Source organism: Lepisosteus platostomus, chromosome 4 (assembly GCF_059453375.1).
Source record: "Lepisosteus platostomus isolate fLepPlt1 chromosome 4, fLepPlt1.hap1, whole genome shotgun sequence".
Lineage (NCBI taxonomy): Eukaryota > Metazoa > Chordata > Actinopteri > Semionotiformes > Lepisosteidae > Lepisosteus > Lepisosteus platostomus.
The window spans coordinates 26,734,828-26,757,698 of record NC_142614.1 but is presented as its reverse complement, the minus strand read 5'-3'; the positions used below and the strand labels follow the sequence as shown (position 1 = coordinate 26,757,698).

Below are 22,871 nucleotides of genomic sequence, written 5' to 3'. Positions count from 1 at the left end.
AATCACGAAATGCCAAATGAGTCGGCTACAGCCCTTTTGCAGTACGATAATTATTGTCAGGTAGGATAATTAATTCCATAAAAAATGTATATTAAATGTGTGTGCTGGTGTGTTGGCTTGCATGACGTTATGACGCGGAAGGTAGCTTAAACCAGTAATACCTGCAAGCCTATTCACTTTGCTTATAGTGCTAGCTTTTTCAGTAGGCCCATTACGGTTATCAGCCATTCCCCACTTTCAAAAGTATTACAGATTTCTAAAATAGTTTTTCTCGATGCGTGGCATGAACTCAAGCGCATAGCAGCCGAGCAAAACATTATAAAACTGCGTCTCTGAGAATCCATCTCCGTGCGTCCATGTGTCTACTCACTGTGAGAGGTAAAGAGTGACCGACTTCGGGTTCGGGTTTCAAATTTGGCAGTACCATTCAGGCTCGGTCCGGTCTTAAGGTTTCGCGTATGGGCCGGGTTCGGGCTTCAGTTTTATGCCCGTGCAGACTTCTACACTGCCCTGGGGGGCAGTGTACATGTCAACAACTGAAAATGACTACTGCCAACTTAAACAGGGCCAGTCCAAGTTTCTAAAGAACAATCATAATAATGCTCTCTCACATAAAATGTGTAGAATTGGATCCAACAGTCTGTAAAACATTATTTGCAAAAGTCTGCGCAATGGTGTAGTTTACGATCAAAAGTACTTTATTTGTTCAAATACACCAAATAAGATGCAATCACTTCATGACAAATATACAGAAAAAAAGTACAGTAAAACACAAAACAGTAAGTTTAGACAATAAAAGGGAAGAGTGAGGGTCCTTATACATGAAAGCATACACTTCCAAACAGGAGAATTTACTCCCTCCATTGAAGCATTCATTCCCAAAACAAATGGTGGGGGGGTGGGGGGGGGAGCCTGAAGGGAGACGGACTAAGCTTGTGCATCGTCTTTATAAAATAATACCCTATTAAACATGCCTGGCATTGCTACAACTGAGAGTGTACAATTGTCCAGAGAAGTTGATAAAGCAAGTTGTCACATTAACCTTAAGTATTATACAGTTCAGGAACAAAATAACATTACTACCAATAGTATACAGCAGGCAACTCTGACTGGAGAACAGAATGCTAAATGGGATATTGTGTTGCAGCACTGAAACACTGGGCAACTTATGCGCGTTTTAAATGTTTTTTTCTATGGCACGTTTTGGTCCGTGTTGGTGCTTTCAGGTTGTAACAGATCTCACAGAATTGATTTCTTTTTTAAAACAAAATTCTTTTTTTTTTTGCTTGTTTGCTTTTGTACTCTTGGTGTTTTTGATACCTGGTTAGTTTCAGATGCCAAAGGTGCGCCCAATGTGATGCTGTTTATAGGAAATAGTCGGGGGTGCGGCGGGTGACATGAGGCTCTCCGCGACGGGGTGCAGGGTCAAACTGAAGGCTGTCGGGAGGAGAGAAACAAGAAACAAAGACGGGTGTCACTCAGGCACACTCGATGTGGTGTCTGAAGCCCTGCACGGCAACAGCCCCACCACTCTGAGCCTTGCGGAAGACATTTCTTTTGAGCTCCAGCTAAACTGGGATTTGTGCTAACTGTGAGCTAGTATCACCTGACTGCAGATGGCCCGATACAGGGTAACTCTTTCGAAGAACAGTTTTGAAACTGGAATCAAATGGGTGGAGGGGAAGATTAAATGAAGAAGGTGCTATATAACTTGGAAACATCTCCCTCTTTAAGAACAACATGACTAAGTCTGAAAGTGAGGCTATGTTAAATCTTTTTATACAGTCATACAGACCAGAAAAGGCTACAGTGATGCATTGGTTTGCTAAAAATCAGCAGAACATGCTGCAGAGATTAACATAAATGAACGAAAGTTGAAGGTCAGTGTGCTAGTTACCCACACAACACTAACACATGAATGATTAAGTGCTTTTTTTTAAAAGATAGCTGGATCCCTGCGGTATCACTACAACATGAAGATCTGGCAAACAAAAGTCCAAAGTGTTGTATGTAAGCATCCTGTTTCGCTAGGTCATATGCTCAACGGGCTTTAGTAAGAAATCAAGTACCACTGTTACTTACAAGGAATATTTTAGGGTATCGTCCAGTTCCATAATGGCAGCCTGGTTGCCACAGCGATAGCAGTAGTTTGGAGCACTGAAAATGGTGACCACATTTCGATCATGACACCAGTTATAACCCTGGAAAAAAAAAAAAAACAGGCAATGACCCAACTCTATTTTTCAAAAACGATACTTTTGACTCCAAAAACTTGTAACTGTAACTTATAAAAACCTAAAGTATACCTTAAGGTCTGAAAATAATCATCAAACTTCCACATCTGAGTCATATTACATTCCAAACAAATAAAACCTTATCTTTCCAACATATACATTTCAGCAAAGAAAAAATATTTTTTACTGACTACACAGAAACTGATCCTTTGACATCTATAACAGACTTAACATTCTGCTAGTTTGCCAGTAATGTTCTTTGTGAAGTAATTATCCCATAAATACAAATCTTCATAAAGTTTCCACTTTTCTTTAAAGGTGTCTTCTTCACATGAAAGGCAAACTCAGGAAAGCCAGTTCCGCTGTAAAACAAGTCCAGACAGTCTAGTAGCATGGCTGATGTGCAGCCTTACAGACTGCAATCGTAATTAGGAAAACCAAGGCGAGACGGAACACAATATAAATCTGTGTCTAAACTAAGGGTGCGTCTAAAAATGGCCATTTCATAATTAACACCAAGTCACAAGGTCTTCACTCAATGGGCAGTTTCCCCCACAGATGTAACCTAACAAAGCTGACCATTATCATTTTAAACATTGGAAATTAAATACTGGTAAACAGAACTCATCTTATGTGAACATCTAGTGAAAGGGAGGTATTGTTCTTAACATTTCAGGTTTTTGCCATGAATAAATCCCTCTATTCTATAAATGATGGCGCTGCGCTGATCTTGCACTCAGCACTCCCAAGCAGTAACTCCTTAAATAACTCCACAAGCAGCACTCCTTAGTTCCTAAGGATAAGACCCATTTTATAATGCACCTCTGCCACTTCCTTTCATCCATTTTCCAACTGTTTGATCCAGTACAGAGTAGTGGGGGAGCTAAAGCTTATCCAAGATGCCAGTGCACTGCAGGGCAGACACAAACAGAGACCTAATTAACCAATTAACCTACCAGTATGATTTGGGGCTATGGGAGGAAACCAGAGCACCTGGAAGAAACCCATGCAAACATGGGGAAAACATACAAACTCCACACAGATGTCACCCCAGGAACTGAACCCAGGGACTCGGATATAAATTAGTAGCATAGGGAGAAACGGCAATATTCCTTCACCCTATTAAAGCTTGTAATGATCCAGCAACCTCTTAAGTCATTTCCCCGAACCAAAGATCCAAGATGAAAATTTATTCATGTCACAACCACATTCAATATCTTTTCCTTATCAGAACTATCTCGTATTAAGTGCACTGAAGAGAAAATAGGGGAGGGGAAATGTCGACTAAAATCCAAATTAAAACTTTTAAAAGTGGCTTGCAATAGAACTGAGAAAAGGGCTGGGGTTTGCATGAACACAAATAGGAGAAATAACTTTCGAGAAATGGAGCTTTACAAAATCTGTAAGAAGCCAAAATGCACTTCTGTTTCTGCTTTACAGTTAAAAGTGAAAAAAATTGTGTGACTTCTACATTTAAAACAGGAAGATCTACAGCAAACCAGAGTTGAGCTGGTACTGACAGCAGACGAGCTGCAGTCTGAACTACAGTTAGCTACTGAACTGGCTTTGCGACTTCTAATGACCCCGATATCTAAACGTCCCCAGCTCCCTGGGATTCAGGCCATCACATTCATGCTTAGTTCTTCAGCTGAGAAGGGTGGGGATGAGCGATGCTATAAATAAGCACAGAGCTTAGCTTTGCTGAATTATTTATTTGTTTTATAAAGCAAAACTCTTTCGGGGCAGCTCTGTCAGCAGGTGCTCTTAGAAGGTATGAGCAAAGGGCTGGATTCCAAACTCTTACCCAGACAGCCTACCATCTTTGCACTCGCAGAACCAGACACTTCCACAGCTGGTCCACACAGAGCGCCCTTAAACTCTCAACGCTTTCGGCTCTGTGTTGAATAACTACATACAAAACCAACCTGTGTTTTAATCCAGGCAACAACACATTAAATCATGTACCCACTGCGTGACCATTTTAAAACCATATACTTTCAAATAATTGCCCTTTAATATCCAATACAGATACATCAGATCTGTTCTCTCAAGACTCATTAACCCGGGGCAGTTACCTCAGCACAGCTGAAGGTAAAATGGAAGACGGCAGCCTTATCCTTGTATTACGCCATCTCCTCTGCTCCTGTAACTCAATCTCTGGATGTCTGCTGAGACTTGCAGCATAAGGGTGGGGTTTTCCCCAGTTCGCCAGTTCTGTTTTGCAAGACTTTTGCAGCATTTTCACTTCCAACCCATAGCCAGGAGAGCTCATGCAGGACACACGCCAAAAAAAAATAAAACAGCACCGTACCTCCATGACAAGTTGGTGAGCGCGGGAGACGAGAGTGAGGCCGTTGGCGTGGTTGAAGGTTTCTGAGATGTCCTGTCCGAACGTGTAGCCTGCGCCCCGGGGAGAGATGCCCCAGCCCCCACGGTCATCTGGGTCTGACCACAGCAAGTCACACATGGGCCCCTGGAGCACAGCACAGCACGGCGGTTTACAGCACTCCCAGGCCAGCACAAGGGGGCTTCCACTCAGCAGCGCGCAATGAGACGCACGGGGTGTGTTTGTGCAGAGGGTTTGTAACCATTACATGCTTTACGAGTCACAGTTCCAAGTCATGTTTAGTCAATATAAATAAACCAAATAAAACCAATAATCTAATATGGACTATCGTATCGTTAATAAGAAGGTCAGTATTTAAATCCCATTGAGTGAAGAAATCAAAGGCAATGACAAGACACTATGGCGGAAATCTCAGCGGCAGGTAGAAGCCAGGTATGAAATTAAAGTTCTTTGGTGCTGGTAATCCTTAGCATTTACAACACTGTCCTCTTTCTGAGGCTTCAGTTTTCTGTGAATGCACATTACACTGAAAGGGTCTTTGTTGAAAGGTTGGCACGATGCAGGCTTCAATGGGGTCTTTTACAGATGAAACTGCCCCCCGTTTACAACAGCTTACCTCATGTGGAACTTCCTGCAAGCGATCTAAAGCCCGAATGTGATCCAGTGTGTCTATTGAGGGGGAAAGGCCACCGTGCAGGCAGAATATCTGAAGCATGGAGAGAGAGAGAATATCAGTATCTGTAATCAACACACTGCTTCCCAAAGAATCATTTAATCAGATCATGGATTAAAAATGATGCCTTAGGAGAAAGAAAAACAAAACAGTACTTTCGTGTTTCAACAGACCAACCACAATCTTGATACCAAGCACGTCAGACTTGGATGGAAAGTGGTCTAGTATTAGTAAAAATGAAAAGAAAAAGCAGTCAATCCCAAACAGGGAGATGTGAATTTTCATACCTATGAGAGACACCGTTTCCTTTTCAGTTCCTACAAGAACCAACACTAAACTGATTGGCGCACAATGTAAAAATCACAGACCTGATTTTCTGTGCAGCCTTAAAAGTTTGTAATTATAATTAATTTACTCAAAACCCAGCCTCGTAAAAGGGCTTTTAAAAATAAAGATAGGTTGTTGATTTCTCATTTAAAACATTTCATCCAACTAAGTGCTGTTATCAGATAGTATTGTTGTGTGGTAAAGTTTTCTGAATACAGAACAAAATTTACCTGATGCTAACGCTTATAATGAATCTTAAAGGGGAAGTGCAATCCCGATTTCTCAGACCAGTTATTAAATCTTGATAAATTTCACTGACATTAGAGATAAAATTACAAATTTAGAATTAAGCACAAAATTGTGAACTTTTGTTAGTACTGTAAATCACCATGTTGACGCAACTCGCATTTTAGTTCTCAGGAATTGCCACTTATCATGGCCCTTCCTGCTCACTAGTCTCTGTAACAAATAATGTAATGTGTTGTGATGTATGAGTGAATAAATACAGGTTGTGCAGCAGATATTTAACCACAGAAATGTTACAACATGATCTGCGTGCAGAGTAAACAAGTATTATTTGTTGGCAAAACCGTCTCAAAATCAAAAGCAATATTTCTATTGGATTAAAAGAGATGTATTCACAAGCCTGTTTACAATGTTTTATTGCCTCCTACTGAATTTCAGAATATGGCACTGTGCGTACCTGGAAATTTAATTTATCTTGTGATGTGAATTGGAGGTTTTACAAGTTACTTGTGTACATTTTACGATTATTACGGTTTGAAATGTACTCAATGGTAATTCTTTCTAACCCTGAGATATGAAAAAAGCATTGCAATTTAAAACCATAAATCATGCCAAACTGTCGCTAAGAAGTTAAAATGCTGTTACATTGGGGATTGGTGGTGAAAAAATATTTTAATAATTTTTCTTTCACTTTTCATTGTGATACTTTTGCAGGATTTCAGATAAACGTGCTTCGTCTAATTGCAGGTTGTTCTTTGCACCCTTTTCAGAAATATAAATAGTATCTTTGCTTCATTTAAGCTTTAGTTCTGAGAGTTCTCCTCATGCCCTTGGAATGTAGGGTACAGTTCACTCTTTAATACACATTGTAAATGGTACATTGACTGAATATGTCAGAACTGGTTTGCTGGGGAACCTGTCCTCACCTGTCCATCTACCAGTGCAGTCAGGGGAAGGTAGTCGAAGAGATCTGTGAAATACTTCCACACATTGGCGTTCCCATACTTCCTCAGACACTCATCGTAAAAGCCGTAGACCTGTGTGATTTGTCTGCTTTCGTGGTTACCTCTCAAAATAGTGATGCGCTCTGGGTAGCGAACCTGTAAAACCAACCGGGAAAAAATTAAACCAATCTGACACAGGGGCCGAAGAGCACTTTGAACTCTAAAGTGTCAATTCCAAGCTAATGCCCTTGAGAAGGCAAAATGAACTTTAAATCTGTGACTGCAGTACCATCAAAATGATGCAACCAACTGGGTACATACTGGGATTACCTCATACTACATATTCTTTCCAGTTAATTTATCACTGATGAATTCATTGTGATCATCTTCTCGGAATGCAGCGTTTCAGTGTTACATTATACTTGGTACAAGCTTAGACGTCATCCGAAATACAGTTTGGGTAGATAAAGGAGTATCTCCATTACTTAAGACAATTAATACCAGACTCCCATAACTAATACTGCAAGAGCACATAGACCATGAATCAGATGCTGTGAATCTGCAATACCTTATTTCACCACACTGCAAAACAGTCTCACACTGCAGTGACTGAATCAGGGTGGCGATATGAGCACACGTCTCTGCTGTGGGACACCGAACAGCCCTTTCTCGTCCCCAACAAGCTACGCCAATGCTCCAGGTCAGCGCTCTTCGTTTTCTGACAAATGGTCACCAAGGCAGCCTGCACACTTCCAGAGCATGCTGCAGACATGACAAACCCGTGTTTCGCACGAGAAGTCTGCTTACCTTTAAAGCTACGAGAAGCGTGACCGTTTCCACTGAGTAGTACCCTCTGTCTACATAATCGCCCATGAAAAGGTAGTTGGTGTCAGGCGACTTGCCCCCGATTCTGAAGAGCTCCATGAGGTCGTGGAACTGGCCGTGAACATCGCCACAGACCGTGACTGGACAGCGTACCTCCTGCACATTGGACTCCTTGGTCAGGATTTCTTTAGCCTGCAGATGAAAACCAACAACGTCAGAATTATTTCAGTGACAGGTGCTCACAACTTGCACGAGGTTTTGTTGAAATGCAGTCGGATGATCTAATACTGCCTTTATAAAGCAGCATAAAAACAAAAAGGATTACAGACATTCAAATAAATGTAGGTAGTGGACAAAAAAAGTAAAATCACAAGGGATGGGCCAGCGTGAGTACCCAGTATGGTCTGTATGCCAGTGGCATTACAGTATACCAGCGTCTGGATTCTGCAGGAGTGATATGACACCCTTCTCCCACCAGAAAGTCAATTAACTCACACCTCGCTGATAGAGGTGGAAAACGCCATCTCAGGCACCATTTCAGAATATTCTATAAATGCTCGATTAGGTTCAGATCTGGTAACTGAGAAAACCAGACCATATAGATAACATCAGTGTTGTTCTCATCAAACCACTGGATGAACACATGCGCTCTGTGAAGACTGGAAGATGCCCCCCTCCGAGAGGAAAGAACAGCTGCAACATGGGGTTAAGACGATCACCCACTGCCATTAATCAGCAATTAGCACTGACCTTGCCCTTTAAGAGAATTAGTGCACCCAAACAATGCCAGAAAAATGTGTCGAACAAACTTAGAGAAAGGAATGAATACACTGTTAGAACCGAGTACTCAGGACTGGTGAGCTTAGGTTGTGGTCACAGGTGTACTCATCTGTTTGTCAAGAACATGGTGAAGTATGAATCACGTTGTTCTACTGCTTGGTACTCTGTTAACTGTGTTCTCTGCACCTCCGGATTCACAAGCATGCACTGCCAGCTGCGATGAGCTGGCACATTTATACACTGCCTCCTTACTATGCTAACCCACTCCGTGGAGTCCTCAGTGGACTGTTCTTGATTGAACTAAACATCAGCAAGTCGACCTGTCTTGGACACTGATGCTCCTGCCAACTGCACCCTGACAATCACCCCAGTCAGAGTCACTGAGATCTCCTCTTACAGCCATGCCAGCCAGAACTATTGGCAACTAGGGCAACCCAGCATTTTTATACAGGACCCAAAGCATGCTGGGATAATTAGTGCATGAGCCGCACCCATGTGGAAGCCCTTACTTTCAAAACACTTGTCCCTCAATTACTAGGTGCTTCCATTTTTGTGCCCACTGCCTCCATATGCATCTCTGCAAATACACATACTGTACAATCTTACTAGAAACACCATAACCCTGCATGATGTTGATGAGCATTCAAGTCCCTAAAAATTATGGGAATTCAGGAATATTAATTAGCTCTATCCAATTCACCACACTAGAAAGCCGAACTGCGTATGAAACTTCCGATTCCACTCCATATACATTAAGTGAAATCCATCTGCCACATGTAGTAGAGTTAGAAGTCTCTTTTGAAGGTTTTACCTTCTAGTGTTGTGAAATAGCCCAATTTAATATTCACATTTTACCAACACATTATACAGTAGCATTCAATTGTGTTCAAGGGTTTGAATACATTTCCAGACTTTCGATACTAGTACAGTTTTGGCTAAGCAGTGCATTACAGTGTTGCTGTGACACTTTTTATTAGCATGCCGTCTTCATATTATTCTCAAGCCAACATTCCAGTGACCAGGCTGCATGACTTACAAACTGCCCTGTTGCGACTGGATGAAAAACTGAATAAATGCATAAAGAACTGAATATAAAAAGAAAAAAACTTCTGCACATCGATAGTCATGAATTGTTGAATGTTTCAGAACATGATCTTTAAAAAAACTCAAAGAAAAAGTCTTTGGTGTAGAAATTACACACCAGCTTCCTAATATGTCAATATCCATCTTTAGATTTTGCTTTACACAATCATAGCTTTCAAACAGCATTACAATTTTAACTCTATTGATACTGCACACACTAGCATTTAAAAAGGGATTTGCAAAATGTATTCTTGTTAATATAAAAAAGAAATTAAAGCAAAATCTGAATGCCATCTACTTTGCCAGCATCCGATTGCTAACTGTTCTGTTATTGCACTCTTCAGAAAAAGGGTGACAGCCAAACTAAAAAGAAAAAAGCTCTTTACCTCATGCACAACCACAAATCATCTGACATCAGAAATGGAATGGTCAGTGTTTTTTGTACAATCTGTGTACAACAAAACTGGGAGATTTTATCTTCAATATGTACAGAGAATTTTGTTTGCACATAAGCTGCACATAAGAACTGCTGTAAATCCATTAAGAACGATTTCAGACTATTTACTATCAACAACAATAAAATGCAAATGTAAATCAAGTAAGAAAATATGCAATGTTTAACATTGCATCTCAAAAACATTATCCATTTTTAGATGCATAAATAAAACTGTATGGTATGCAGGGTTTAAAGAAATTTTACTTCAATGCTCCAACAGACTTAATAATCTGGGATCATTCAAAGACACATCAGCCTCCACATAAGATAAGATCACTTTATTGGCCATATCCAATTCTTTTATTAGGAATTTGTATTTTCGCATACACCAACTTGCTCACCATGAGACACATGGAGAGGGAGAGAAGCTTGGGGTCAGAGCACAGGTCAGCCCTTTATACGGCGCCCCTGGAGCAGCTGGGGTTAAGGGCCTTGCTCAGGGGCCCAACGGAGTAGGATTCCTCTGCCGTCTGTGGGATACGAACCGGCAACCCAGCCACAGGCGCAGATCCTTAGCCAAAGAGCCACCGCCCCAATATAATTCGATATATGTCAAGTACTGCTTAACAGATTGCTCCTGGCATTTTTACCCGAAGAACCATGAATGTCTGTTGCTTGTCGATACATTACATTTCTGTCATAGGCAAAGATACCATGAGTATGGTAAAGTCCCCAAATATTATTGGCTTGTAATTGTCACTTAGTCTAAGACTCCTCCAGTCCGGAGATGTTCTTTAAGATTCATATCATCACAGAAAGGAGAAAGAGATCCCAGGACTTGATCAGTGCAGGTTACCATCAATCGCTACGAGTCAAACATTGTGAAAGTGAAGTGAGGACTAGGCACTCCAGCCTAGACCATCACACTTGGACCTTCCCCTTCACCTTGGTTATCTGACTGAGGCCTAAGACTGACAGACTGGCCTTAACATCTTTCCAGCTGAGACATTGTGGACTGTGAATGTCCGGAACAGCAGGGTACTGACAGTCCAGCCTCCAACAGTGGCACAAAGGCACTCTTCTCCTGATAAGTGAGCAGGACCAAGCAGGTTCCAGCCTACAGTCACCCAATACCAGGATAACGGAACAATCCAGAAAATATAAACAAACCTACCTATATGACCACACAATAGGTTCTGCCTGTCTTTGTGCTTTTATTGCTTTGTAGGTGCATAAAGACAATTCAGTGCCTAAGCATCAGTTACTTGGGTGTTTAACTGGAAGTCCTGAATAATGAATTAATCAAAATGATGCCACAAGCATTTAATCAATACTCAAAATATGTGCGCTTTACTTTTCTAGAAATATACAAGAATAAAAAGAGTGGTAAATTATTCTCATGCTCGGTATATAATTAACCACCCACTTCCTCTATAAAATCTTGCAAGTCTTGCAAGATGGATTACTAAAATGGCAATAGCTCTTATATTCTGGCAAGCAGGTCTTGAAAAATTGCTAACATTATGTTTATAAACTAATTTTATTAGGTACATTTTCCTTGAGATAAGGAGGAAATTGAATTGAGTCCCCATGCAGAAGGCACTCTGTCCTGAAAGACCTGAGTCCTTAGGGAAGAAATTTACAGAAAGCTCCCCTTGCAATATCGTTTAGTGTCCCTTTTCCAGTAATGAAATCTAAAAAGGAGACGACAATCAATCTTTCTATTTTTAAAAAAAGGGCATCTTGAAAGAAGAAGTAACTATAATCTATCAATAATATACACAGGCAGTTAATCTCAAAGGGCCAGCAAGGAAATCTTACTGTAAACCTATTAAGAAAGGAAAGCAATACAAACTACTGGGTGTATGGAAAACCTGAAATACATGTAATACTGGTGATGATTTACTGCTATTTAGCCTGCACTACTCACATGAGCAACACTCCTCCTTTTGGTACTTTTTGTATTCAGTCAGAAGGGTGAAGACTGCTTTCAGAACTGAGACCCGAACCACATGACAAGTCAGCGCAGGGGGCTCTAAGGATCCTTATCTTACTGGAGTGTTATGGAACCAGGCAGCTCTGCCTGGGGCCCTGGGGTGCTGTCTTTGTGGAGTTTGTATGGTCTCCATCTTGTTCATGTGGGTTTCTTCCGGGTGCTCTGGTTTCCCCCCCCACAGTCCAGAGACATATTGGTAGGCCCATTTGTTTCTGGCCCCGACGTCAAAGTGTGCGTGTCTGCCCCACGATGGACTGCTCTCCCCGGCTGTCCAGGGTGTACCCTGCCTTGCTCTTGTTGCAGGACCACCTGCACCCCTCAGAACAGGTTAGAAAAAGAATGGATGAGTGCCTGAAATGTTACATGTAACAGTGAAGGTTAAAAGAAAAAGAGAATTTCATGCATAAACCTGCAGTAAAATACTAAACATCTTCTTTTGCTTACAATGATTTCCTCCTTTCACCAACAATGGAATTCTGCAATGCTTCCCTATTCACCCCACTCCAATCTTTCAAAATGCCATGTTGCACCACTGCAACGCTCAGACCAGTACAAGAGGAGAGCGGACCATTCCCGGCACGCTCAGAGACTTGCGCTCCCATCACCTGTCATTCCTCATGTGCAAGGACGGACTGTGGCTGCTCGTACAGACAGGATGTGTACGAAATTAATCCCACTTCACCTTGGAGGCACACAGGCAAATGTACACTGCCAATCCCTGTCACAGGAGGCCAGCACTATAACATGGACTTGAACCTATGGCACCTAGGCTAGACAACAGCAATTGATGTATACCTCTGCTGATTAAGACATTTGAAAGTCAAGACGATCTTTCTTACTGACCTGTACTTGGCTCTGATTCTCTCTCACATATTTGGTAGGATTTACAAGTGGCCCTATATTCTCGATGTGTACATATTTTCTCACGCACAAAAGAATGATATGCCAACACAAATCATAGAGCACTTGCAGGATGTGAAAGCAACTAGATGATGACTGACCAAGAATTTTCATTTCACAGGGTTTAAATGATCTCCCTTTCAAGGGTAAAACAAAAGGCCTAAAAATAGCTTGCAGAAGCCACTCTTTAAATTGATTACAGTAATCAAGGAGGCAGCAGGAGAGAAACATCGGACTGTAAAACTGAAAAGTAAGGATATCATTAACTCTCAAAGGCTGAAAAGGTTTTTTTCTGCTATTGCCACCCTTGTAAGCAGCCCAGGACGGATGATTGCCATGCATTACAACTCAGTAAAACAAACCCTATCATAGCTCAGGAGAGATGAAGACCATTATGTCTTCCAAGACTTGTATCACAGACACATAGTTGTTTACTAGGAACCATTTCTACCTCAGTGCAATGTCAAACGTCACCTCTGGACACACAGCGCTCTACACTGGCCTTGTCCTTCTAGCCTGCAGCATCTCTGGATGGAGCTGCTGCTTTGTGTGAGCCAGGAGGAGCAGCGGCTGAACATGAGTTCGAAAACAAATTCTCACCTAATTAATAGGAGGGAAGTAGTCAAAACCTGTCCTGAGTGCAGATTGCTGGCTGAGTGGATAGTTTGAAACAAAAGGGGGGATTAAAAACTGTTCTCGGAACAGCATGTTTGTAAATAGCGACTACTGAAGTGTTTAAGGAATGCGGACATTAGCAGTGCGGATGTCTACCCACCCAGAGCAGTCCAGAGAGGATGGTGTGTGTCGACAGATCTCTCCGCAGCTGGAGAGCCACACCCCTGCTGTATGCAGTAACCACTGACACCAAGCCTATGCTTGTTGAACACAGCAGCCTCTTACTGGGAGTCACTGCACAGCAACATCAAGCGGGCTAAATAAAATTCTCACAAAATTGCACCAACTGCTTAATATTAATGATTCGACGCATCTTGGACAACGGCGCACTGCCAGTACAAGTGTGGGGTCCTGTACACCAACAAGACGTTCTGTGTCACGATGCTCAGTGCTTAAAGGTGACCAGCGAACACTGTTGAACACATCTACACATCACTGCGCAGTAGTACACCTCTGGGATGAGACCAATACAGAAGCAGGTCTCAGCCTGATTCGCTCATTGTTCTAAAAACAGGACTTCCTTCAGCAGTCAGTCAAAGGGTCATGGAAAATGTTCCTTCCGGGGCTGCAAAAGTCATTAAGCAAACAGCAGACTGATATCCTAGTAAATACACTATGAAGACGATACATCTGCTATTTTCAACTGACCCATTACTTTCTGCATGTATTGTGTATGGGGCAGCACACACTGTTTCCTCAGAGCTCTGGGGGTCCTGGGCTCAAACCCAGCCCCAGACTTCTGCCAGTGTGAAGCTTGCATGATCCCCTTGTGTTCTTGTGGGTTTTTGCTAGGTTTCCTCCCATTTTGACCCTCCTCTCAAAGTCACGCTGGCCAAGTATGAGTGCCTTTTCTAAGCTGTCCTTTTGTCAGGGGCCCAGTGGTATACTATCCAGAGCAGAGCAGGAGCAATCCCAGCCCAGCCCTGCACACTGTCCTTCAGGAACAGGGTCTGGCTGGGTCATCCTAGTGAGGAACTCATCCCTCATGGACGGACACACAATACGACATTTACACCAACACACACGAGGAATCCGTACCCTCACACATACTGAGAACACAGGGGAGACTGGTGAATACAATTATCAGATCATGACTACGGTTTTACATAAGCCGGACTGTAATATTTCAACCTTGCCGGGACCTGCAGATTTCAAAACTCACTTGCAGACTGCTCAGTTGTGTATTTTAATGCCATAAACTCAGAAGGGATCTGTGAAAATGTCCCAGCTTACAGATAATTACAGAGGCCATTACTTAAACAGTCTGCATTTCGGATTTATTGGCAGGGAGGACTATTACCACATCCTCCGCAAATATGGGCAGACTTCTCGCACACTGCCTCTTCAGGGACTGCGCCTTTTCTCACAAACTCAGTGAAGTCTTTTGTAAAGGCCCTTATGAATAAATAACGTGCCTCTGGGGAAAAAGTAACACAAATTAGTGGATTGGTTTTTTCTTTTAACAAGATAAAAAGTAGTACGACCCCATCTGTTGTAGGTTAGGTTCCAAGATGAATGGTCTTCGAATCTCCAATCTCACAGCAGCCGTAGCTCCGAGAGCTGTTCAGCGGGCCTTTTAGGAGACTCAGCAGGGCAGGAATGGATGGCAGACAAAAACATTTACACTTTGGCTTCGTTGCGCTTTTTCCATTAAAAATTGCACACCATTCCGTCCACCTCTCTCAGTTCTCAAAGCCCCTGACATCCCGCGGTTACACAGAAACAAACAGCCCACCATTCAACTCCAAGGAAACGGCGGATGGCGAGATTCTGAAACAACCACACATTAAGTGGCGTCTGAAAATGAACTAACCTGCACATAACCAAAGTGTTTCTTAATAATCTGTTCCGAGAAATTTGAAATGGAAAGGAAATTTAAGCATGCAGGACCCAGGCTGCACTCGTATATAAAAAAAAAATTAACTTTAAGATTTAGGCTACCTTTATTAAAATTACAACACAGAGAAAAATACACAGGGCAGCGGCTGGTTCTAAAAACACACATCTAAAATCTAAGACAGTAATCCTGTCCCTGGCATTGATTTCAGATGTTGGAACTATATTTAGCAAAAGCAATTTTTATAGAACCCAAGCACTACCAAGGGTCATATACCTGTGCTCTGTGTACAGCAGCAACTGGATCAGAACACCTGGAACAGAGCGCCAGATCGTATGTGGATCAAAACGTGCCGCAGTCATTTTACAGGGGAAATATTCCAAGTTTCACATCGCAGTTTGACTGAACTCAACGAGATCAGTTTTAGGGCTACTCCACACTACAATAGGATTGGTTTCAAAAGGGTTTATATGTGGGTCATCCGTGAGGTGCCAGTTATAGCTGTGGCAGCAATCGGTACTGGCGGTGAGTGCAGTTGTCAGCTCACACGCACGCAAGTAAGATACAAAAACACAAACTAGCTATATCATGCCATGTATATTTTCTGCTTCATTATCCCACCCCAATATCGTGTGGCAGCACTCCCAGAAAATCATGCTCAATTATCAATCAATGTCAATGGCCATTAGTATCCCCAAGTGGCCTGTCAAAATCCTGTGGCTGAAGCGCTTGAGTTCACAGGTTAAATAAAGCACGTGGTGTCAAACCAGACTTGGATTCCTGTTTGCTTTCAGTCAAAAGCTGAATTCAAGAAACTTTTAAAAAATGGACAACATAAAACCTATTGCTAAGATAGAGGTCCATGACTCCAGCAGTCCTTCACACAAGAATCAGAAAAAGAGATATGGCACAGAATGCCATTTCAGCTGCCAGTGCACAACGTGAGTACTGTTTATAAAAATGAATTCAAATTATTTTACATGTAGTTTATCATCAGGTGTGCAGTTGATAGACGTGTGTGGTTATATGGTTTTGCTGTATTGACAAAGAAAGAGTAAAGAGGTTGAGGAGATCAGGTTATGTGAGCGCAATAGGTAGTGGATCAGGCCACACTTTAGAGACAGAACCTGTGTAGATTACTTGGTGTGCAAAAGACTACGAAAGTGAATCCCACACGTCTTCGAAAGCGTGTGGTTTCGCCTTCAGGTTCAGAGCAGACTGTCGGAAACTGACACCACCTCATTGCGGGACCCAGCTTGAGCAACAGACCAAATCTCAAAACCATTGTGTTCAACAATGGTTGGACATCTCAATTATTCCATAAGAAATTCCACACCGGCATTCAAGGATGATAACATCATAAAGCTATATTGATATTGGATTCCTTAGGAGAGGAAGATGTCATACTGAGAACCTGAGTTGGAGAGAAAATTATTAGAAAAGACTGCATGTGAGGTACCTTATGCATCACGATCTGACAACACTGGATTAATATGTCTCTTGGGTTTATAAATTCACTTAGGCAGTCTAGTAAGTAAACTTTCACAACAGTGAAGGCATCAATAAAACTCCTCAATGTTTCTAAGCTTTGGCAATGAGGAAAAAGTGTACTCTAAAATCTTCAAATTCAAGTCATAAATACCAAGACTTCTGAAGGCCAATAAACAATTCTAATTACTAAAAATTTTACAAATTTAAAGCTCTTTTAGGGAGCTCAGCATGGTTATGTGGAGGCTAGCGCGGTCGTCTGACAGCTCTTGGGCCTGGGTGCTCCTTCTGTTGTTTGAGTTTGCATGTAAGCCCTGTGTCCTTGTACTCAGGATTCCACCACAAATCTCAAAGTATTCAGACCCTGGCACAGCTTGCAGACATGGCAATTGGAAGCCGCAATTTGTTATATACACATATTCATGGCAAACAAATTGAAAGATATGAAAGGAAATGTAAATGTATTTGATCAACATGCAAACCCTTTGCCATAGCAAATCTAAATTAAGGCGCACACCTTACTCACCCACACACTGTGCTCACTCAGAAATGGTTCTCGTGAGCTCAGAATACAAAACCTCCTTTCTCTGTGAGGTTCCTTGGTCAGGTAGTGAATGCCATGCAAAAGACACAACTATGAAAACTTTCAAAGCAATGCAGGGATAAAGTCACTGAAAAGCAAAAACCAGAAGGGTACAAAAAATACTGAGGTGTCTACCCTTGTGAGCACAATCATCGAGAAACGCAGGGTGTATTGTACCACTTAGTCACTACCTAGATCAGTCTTTCCCTCCAAACTGAATGGCTGGGAAAGGAGGAAACTGGTAAGCCATTCGACCATGAGGCCAAAGGTGAATATTACAACTGCTACCGAGTCCAGATGAGATGGGAGAAAACGTGCACCAATCAACGATATCTGGGTCACCCCACAGATCTGGCCTCTATAGCAGATTTACAAAGTTTAGAATTTAAGCAATACTGCAGAAATATGGCAAATGGTTTTGTGGTCAGATGAGAGAAAACAGGAATTTGTTAGTCTAAAAACAAAGTATTATATTTGGTTCAAACCCAACACATCACTCAATCAACACCATCTGTGTGTTAGGCATGGTGAGGACCGTGTTATGTTACTATTCTGCTTCTCATTTATGGGAACATAGATGGAGCAAAGTACTTGTGAATCCTAGAGGAAACTCTGCTTCAGACAAAACAACTGGGACAAAAATTCATCTTTCAGCAGGACAGTGTTCCAAAGCACAAGGCCAAAGCTACAGTAAAGTGTCTTAAGAGCATGAAAGTGAATGTCCTTGAGAGAGGTGACTTGAATTCTACTGAGAATCTGTGTAAAGACTTGCTGCACATAAGAGATCCCCAAGCAACTTGTGAGAGCTTGAGAAAATCTGCCAAAAGTGCAGAAAGTCAGAAAAGACTTAATCAAAAGGACCTGCAGCTAGAATTGCTGCCAAAGTTGCTTCCACCAAATATTCACAGGTCTGAAAACGCAATCAACTTATTTCCGTGTTTCTTCTTTAATTTTTACTAACATTTCTAACATAATTAATTAATTAAGGGGCGGCATGGTGGCACGGTGGTCCAGTCTTACGGTGCTGGAGCCCCAAATTTGATTAGTGGGTGCTATCTTTGTGGAGTTCGCATGTTCTCCCCGAGTTTGCTTGGGTTTCCTCCCACAGTCTGAAGAAATACCAGCAGGTTAACTAGCTTCTGTTTGTGTCTGTGTGCGCGGTGATGGACTGGCATCTTGTCCAGAGCATACACTTGCCTTGTTGACTGTTGCTTGCTGGAAGTAGGCTCCGGCCCCCCTGTACTGGATAAAGTGTTTAGAAAATGCATGGATGGAATATTAAGTAGAAAGGGTCTGAATACATTTGCAAGGCACTGTAATGTAAATGAAGGACTTTAAAATAGATGTAGTATCCCAAGATTGCAGAGAATTTCCCCAAGCTCCCCAAATACGTGGGTACATTTGAGTTAATGAGTCTATAGCTAGATGTGACCACTTTAACATTCAGGAGTAGTAGCTGTAAGCCACCGACAAAAAAGCTGAAGCATTAAGAATGTTCCCCGATAATGTATTTGACAAAAAAAAATCCCACATCATCACTTCTGCCAAAAATTAATCAACATGGAACCGTGCAGTAGGTCAACTCCAACCAGAGACAGAGTGGAAACTGGACATCTGGGACAGCAGACGTCCCTTAAACAGCTTGTGCAGTTGGAATTAGACGTAAAATCCTATAAGTGATTTAAAAAGAAAAAAAACATGCAACCCTGCACACAAGAAGAGGTCACAAGAAGCAGCACACAGTCTGCTCAGGTCACAAACACCCAGACGTGTTTCAAAGCCCTCCGCCACAGCAGAGGGGAAACTCCACTCTGCGAAGCTCACAATCTCATCCACCTCTTCAGTGTCCAAGCAGCAGAAAACACCACATGCTAGTCACATCAAGCTGGCGTGAACATCATGGAAATGAACTAGGGGACCGACATTCAAGCAATGGTGTTTATTCACCGGGAGAAGGCAGGGGCAAGACTTTCCAAAAACTGAGTCTCTTTAAAACACAGGGAGCTAATAACTGAAAAAGAACTCTAGGAAAAGAAGTGATGCTTTCATCCCTGTGGTTGTTCCAAAGATAAAAACGCTGACAATACGATCCCAGGAAACCAGGCTTTACTTTGGGCTCAGAAGCAGTCGGTGTTTGAGACTGAAAGACTCAAAAGCCTGTTTCCATCAGGTGGATGACAGTTCTGCGAGCAGGCAACAGCTGGGGTAGAAAGAAGCTAAAGAAACATGGGATCATGTAGGTTTGTTTCAAACAGACTGGTTGCGAGGAAAAAGGCAATGAGGGAAACAGAGCCCCTATTGCTATCTCAGAAGAATCCTCAGAATGGAGATGGAGGAGCCCAGCACTGAGTTAGTAAAGAGACATTGCAGAGGCACACACTTGGGCATGTTACAACTTTTATTGGAGCATTTTAAGAAAGCCATCATTATTAGCAGACTCATCTTAATGTTCCCAAAGCAGTTCTGATTGGCCATGACCGGAACCCAATTCTTTTTTCTCTCCCAGCAACACCATCAGAAAAATACTTTTACCCTTAAATTAGGAACAGTTGTATTCTTCATACTTACATATACAATAGCAGGCCTAGAACCTTAGCACATAGCCTATGAAAATCCTTACTTGTAGTTATCAGATTCTAACCTTCCTATAAAACAAGATTTAAACTTGATTTTAACTGGTGCTAAGGAGATTCATTCTAGTTTCTGATTCAGCACAGCGTTGAAGGAATTCAGTGGCCTATTAATTTGCCTTAGCAACACAATTTCACACACTGCCCAGGATCCAGAGCTAGACAACCTATACCCACAAACAAAATCACAAATTTCAAAGCCGTTTCTTAAGTGAAAAGCATGACTCCCATCTAGTGATGTGTTTGAAGTTCTTAACTGTCCATGGTGTTTTAATCCCAACCCCAGGTCTCTCTGCTTGGTGACTATAAAGATTCTGGAGGTCCGGTGTTTTAGTAGGTTTTCATTCCATCTCATTTCTAAATGACCTAAATCAGCTTGTTACTGGCTATACCAATTTAACACTGCCCAGCTCTTCAGTTGTCAGTGACTGAAAGAGACCTAGAAAACTGGCGGACATGCTAGGCCACTGATATTCATTGCTGGTCCTCGGGGGCTGTTGTTTTCAGGTTTTCATTCCAGGCTGGACTCTTGATGACGATTTGAATTAACTGTTCACTCTGCTGCTCTGTATTATTTCAAGTCTTTACCCATTGCGGATTACCCATACGTAAACCTGTGAAACTGGCAAACTGCAACCCTTTAGGTCCAAGAATTAATATTTCTGTATTAGACTCCCCAGGACAGATGACAGACCCCCTATCAAAAGGTACAGTGTCATAAAAACCCTTTGAGTAACAAAATCATTCTCCAACTCATGCAACCCGCCCCTTAATTACTCTATTGATCCTACTGGTCCGCAGCTAAATAATTAAGAAGCTGGTTGTAGAAATAATGGAAAATAGAGCAGGCTGGAGGTTGAGGAGCCCTGCTTAAGAAGAAAATCCCGAGTTTGTTCTTTTTACACGGTGCTACTGCCTGATGTGCGCTAGACACAGCAGGTCCCTCGTCAGTGTTTCCCGGGGCAACTGGACCTCGAAAGCTGGCGTCCTCGTGCACAAGGGCCGAATTCAGCAGAACTTACAAGACTGAACTGACCGTGACCTGCGAGCATCGAAACCCGTGAGATTACGCGTGCCACCAGCAAAACAAACATTATGATGGTGCCTACGGAGGTTATAGTAGTACTTTATTACAAACTCCATGACTGTGAGAACATTTTTCAATGTATGGTCGCTTTACATTCACTCTATTGCTGTGCTCCACAAACACAGCATCGTTGTTTCTCACTTTATATTGTGAGTGTTCTTCAAAGTTAATATTGCTTGCTTTAAACCCCCCTTATGAAAAAAGTAAGGCAAGATAAGTTTTTTTTGTTTTATATCGCGTGGTTTAAATTAATTGTCATGACTCTACTAAAATGCATTAATGTGCATATACAACGCTCAATAACGAAGCGGATAAACACAGCAATTTCAGAACAGAAAGGCCTCACAAACCACAACGAGCTCTCCTGTGAGCAGCACGTCTGGTCCTTTTTGCTGATGCGCTGGAACGAGCCCCACCAGCCCGTCCCGCACAGGCGCACTGAGCTCTCCCCACCTGACGGCTGCGGACGCCGCATGCGCCACGGATCACTATCTCGCAGCTCTCACCCAGCCCGCAGCTGACGCGCCGCTCGCGTTCAATCGGTCACTTTTTGGCAGCGCCGCCGCTGGGGCCCCAAACATCAGCAGCCCACTTCACTTTACCCAAGTACAGCGAGCGTTCACAAGCTAGGGGCGAAATGCCGGTACATTACACCAAAAAAGACTGACCCTCAGTTGAAACTTGAACACACACAGTCACTTCCAAGATGCAATAATGCATGTCCACAGCTACCTGTAAAAACCATAAATTGCCGTACCTTCTCACACAGCGTTCTCACTTGGTTCTCAGTCAGCTGCTTGCAATCGTTCAGCTGCTCGACCCATTGATCCAGTTCTTTTGTAAAGGCTTTATCGTCCATTTTTAAAAACACACACGGCAAAGCGGTTTTAAGCACTAAGTTGTTTCGAGCAGTGACTCGTTTCTTTTTGTTTTTCTTATCGAAATTCGTCGCTGAAAGGCTGAAGCTGGAGCTTTGCAGAGCGGTGCGAAGGGGGGCACCTCGGCTTTCGGAACAGATAGCTGAAATCGGCTCAGAAACGGCGAAATCAAACTGGTCCGGGCGTTTTCAAGTCCCCTAAGACTTTAGGTGCTCTGGTTCCTGGGTCCAGCGGGTGGGTAGCAGGGGATGAGCCGCACTCTTCCTTCACTGCCAGTAGCTCCTCTTCCCCCCGACCTTCCCAGCGAAACTCAGCTGTGTAATGGCCGACCGGCTCTGCGCTCTCCTCCCCCAAACGTCATCATAATGGCATTTCCACCACAACACCGGAGATTTCACAAAGCAAGAAAAACACTCGGTGAAGAGACGTTTCCCTCCAACTGCAAATAGCTTTAGCAAGTTAGCAGTTATTCTTCTAGCGCCCTCCGCTGTCAGAGAAGACCTAGTTGGCTATAAACTGTGGGTCAGTGCTTCTCAACCCCGGTCCTGGAGGGCATCTGTGTTACAGTTTTTTTTTTTCCCAGTAGAGCTCTTACTTATGAGACTATTTATTCCTTTAAATGAACTACTGCTTGGTTAGACGTTTTAAACCTGTTTCTGCACGTGTTTTAATAAATGATAATTGGATTGATTATTTATGATTCAAGTATTTAACAAGATCTTTCAGCCACACAATGCCTTTTTCGTAGGGACTGCCAAATTGATAGTACCTGCATTACCAGAAAAAATGTATCTTATGCTTTAGTTTTGGTGGTATATTTCCTATATATGAATGATTGTTAAAGTTCCATGAGAAACAAAAGAAAACCACATTTCAAAACTTTATTTTGAACGAAATAGAAT

At 42.4% G+C, this 22,871-nt stretch overlaps 1 protein-coding gene across 1 annotated transcript; it reads right to left on the bottom strand.

The window, feature by feature from the left end:
* Nucleotides 1-677: 677 nt before the first annotated feature.
* On the bottom strand, nt 678-22,336 carry ppp2cb (protein phosphatase 2, catalytic subunit, beta isozyme). Its single transcript, XM_088629235.1, has 7 exons — nt 21,849-22,336; nt 7,579-7,788; nt 6,754-6,927; nt 5,198-5,287; nt 4,546-4,707; nt 2,083-2,201; nt 678-1,437 (listed from the first exon to the last, which is right to left on the bottom strand). Exons 1-7 carry the CDS (start codon nt 21,948-21,950, stop codon nt 1,365-1,367), a joined length of 930 nt encoding a protein of 309 aa, XP_088485361.1. The 5' UTR covers nt 21,951-22,336; the 3' UTR covers nt 678-1,364.
* Between the last annotated feature and the right edge of the window lie 535 nt (nt 22,337-22,871).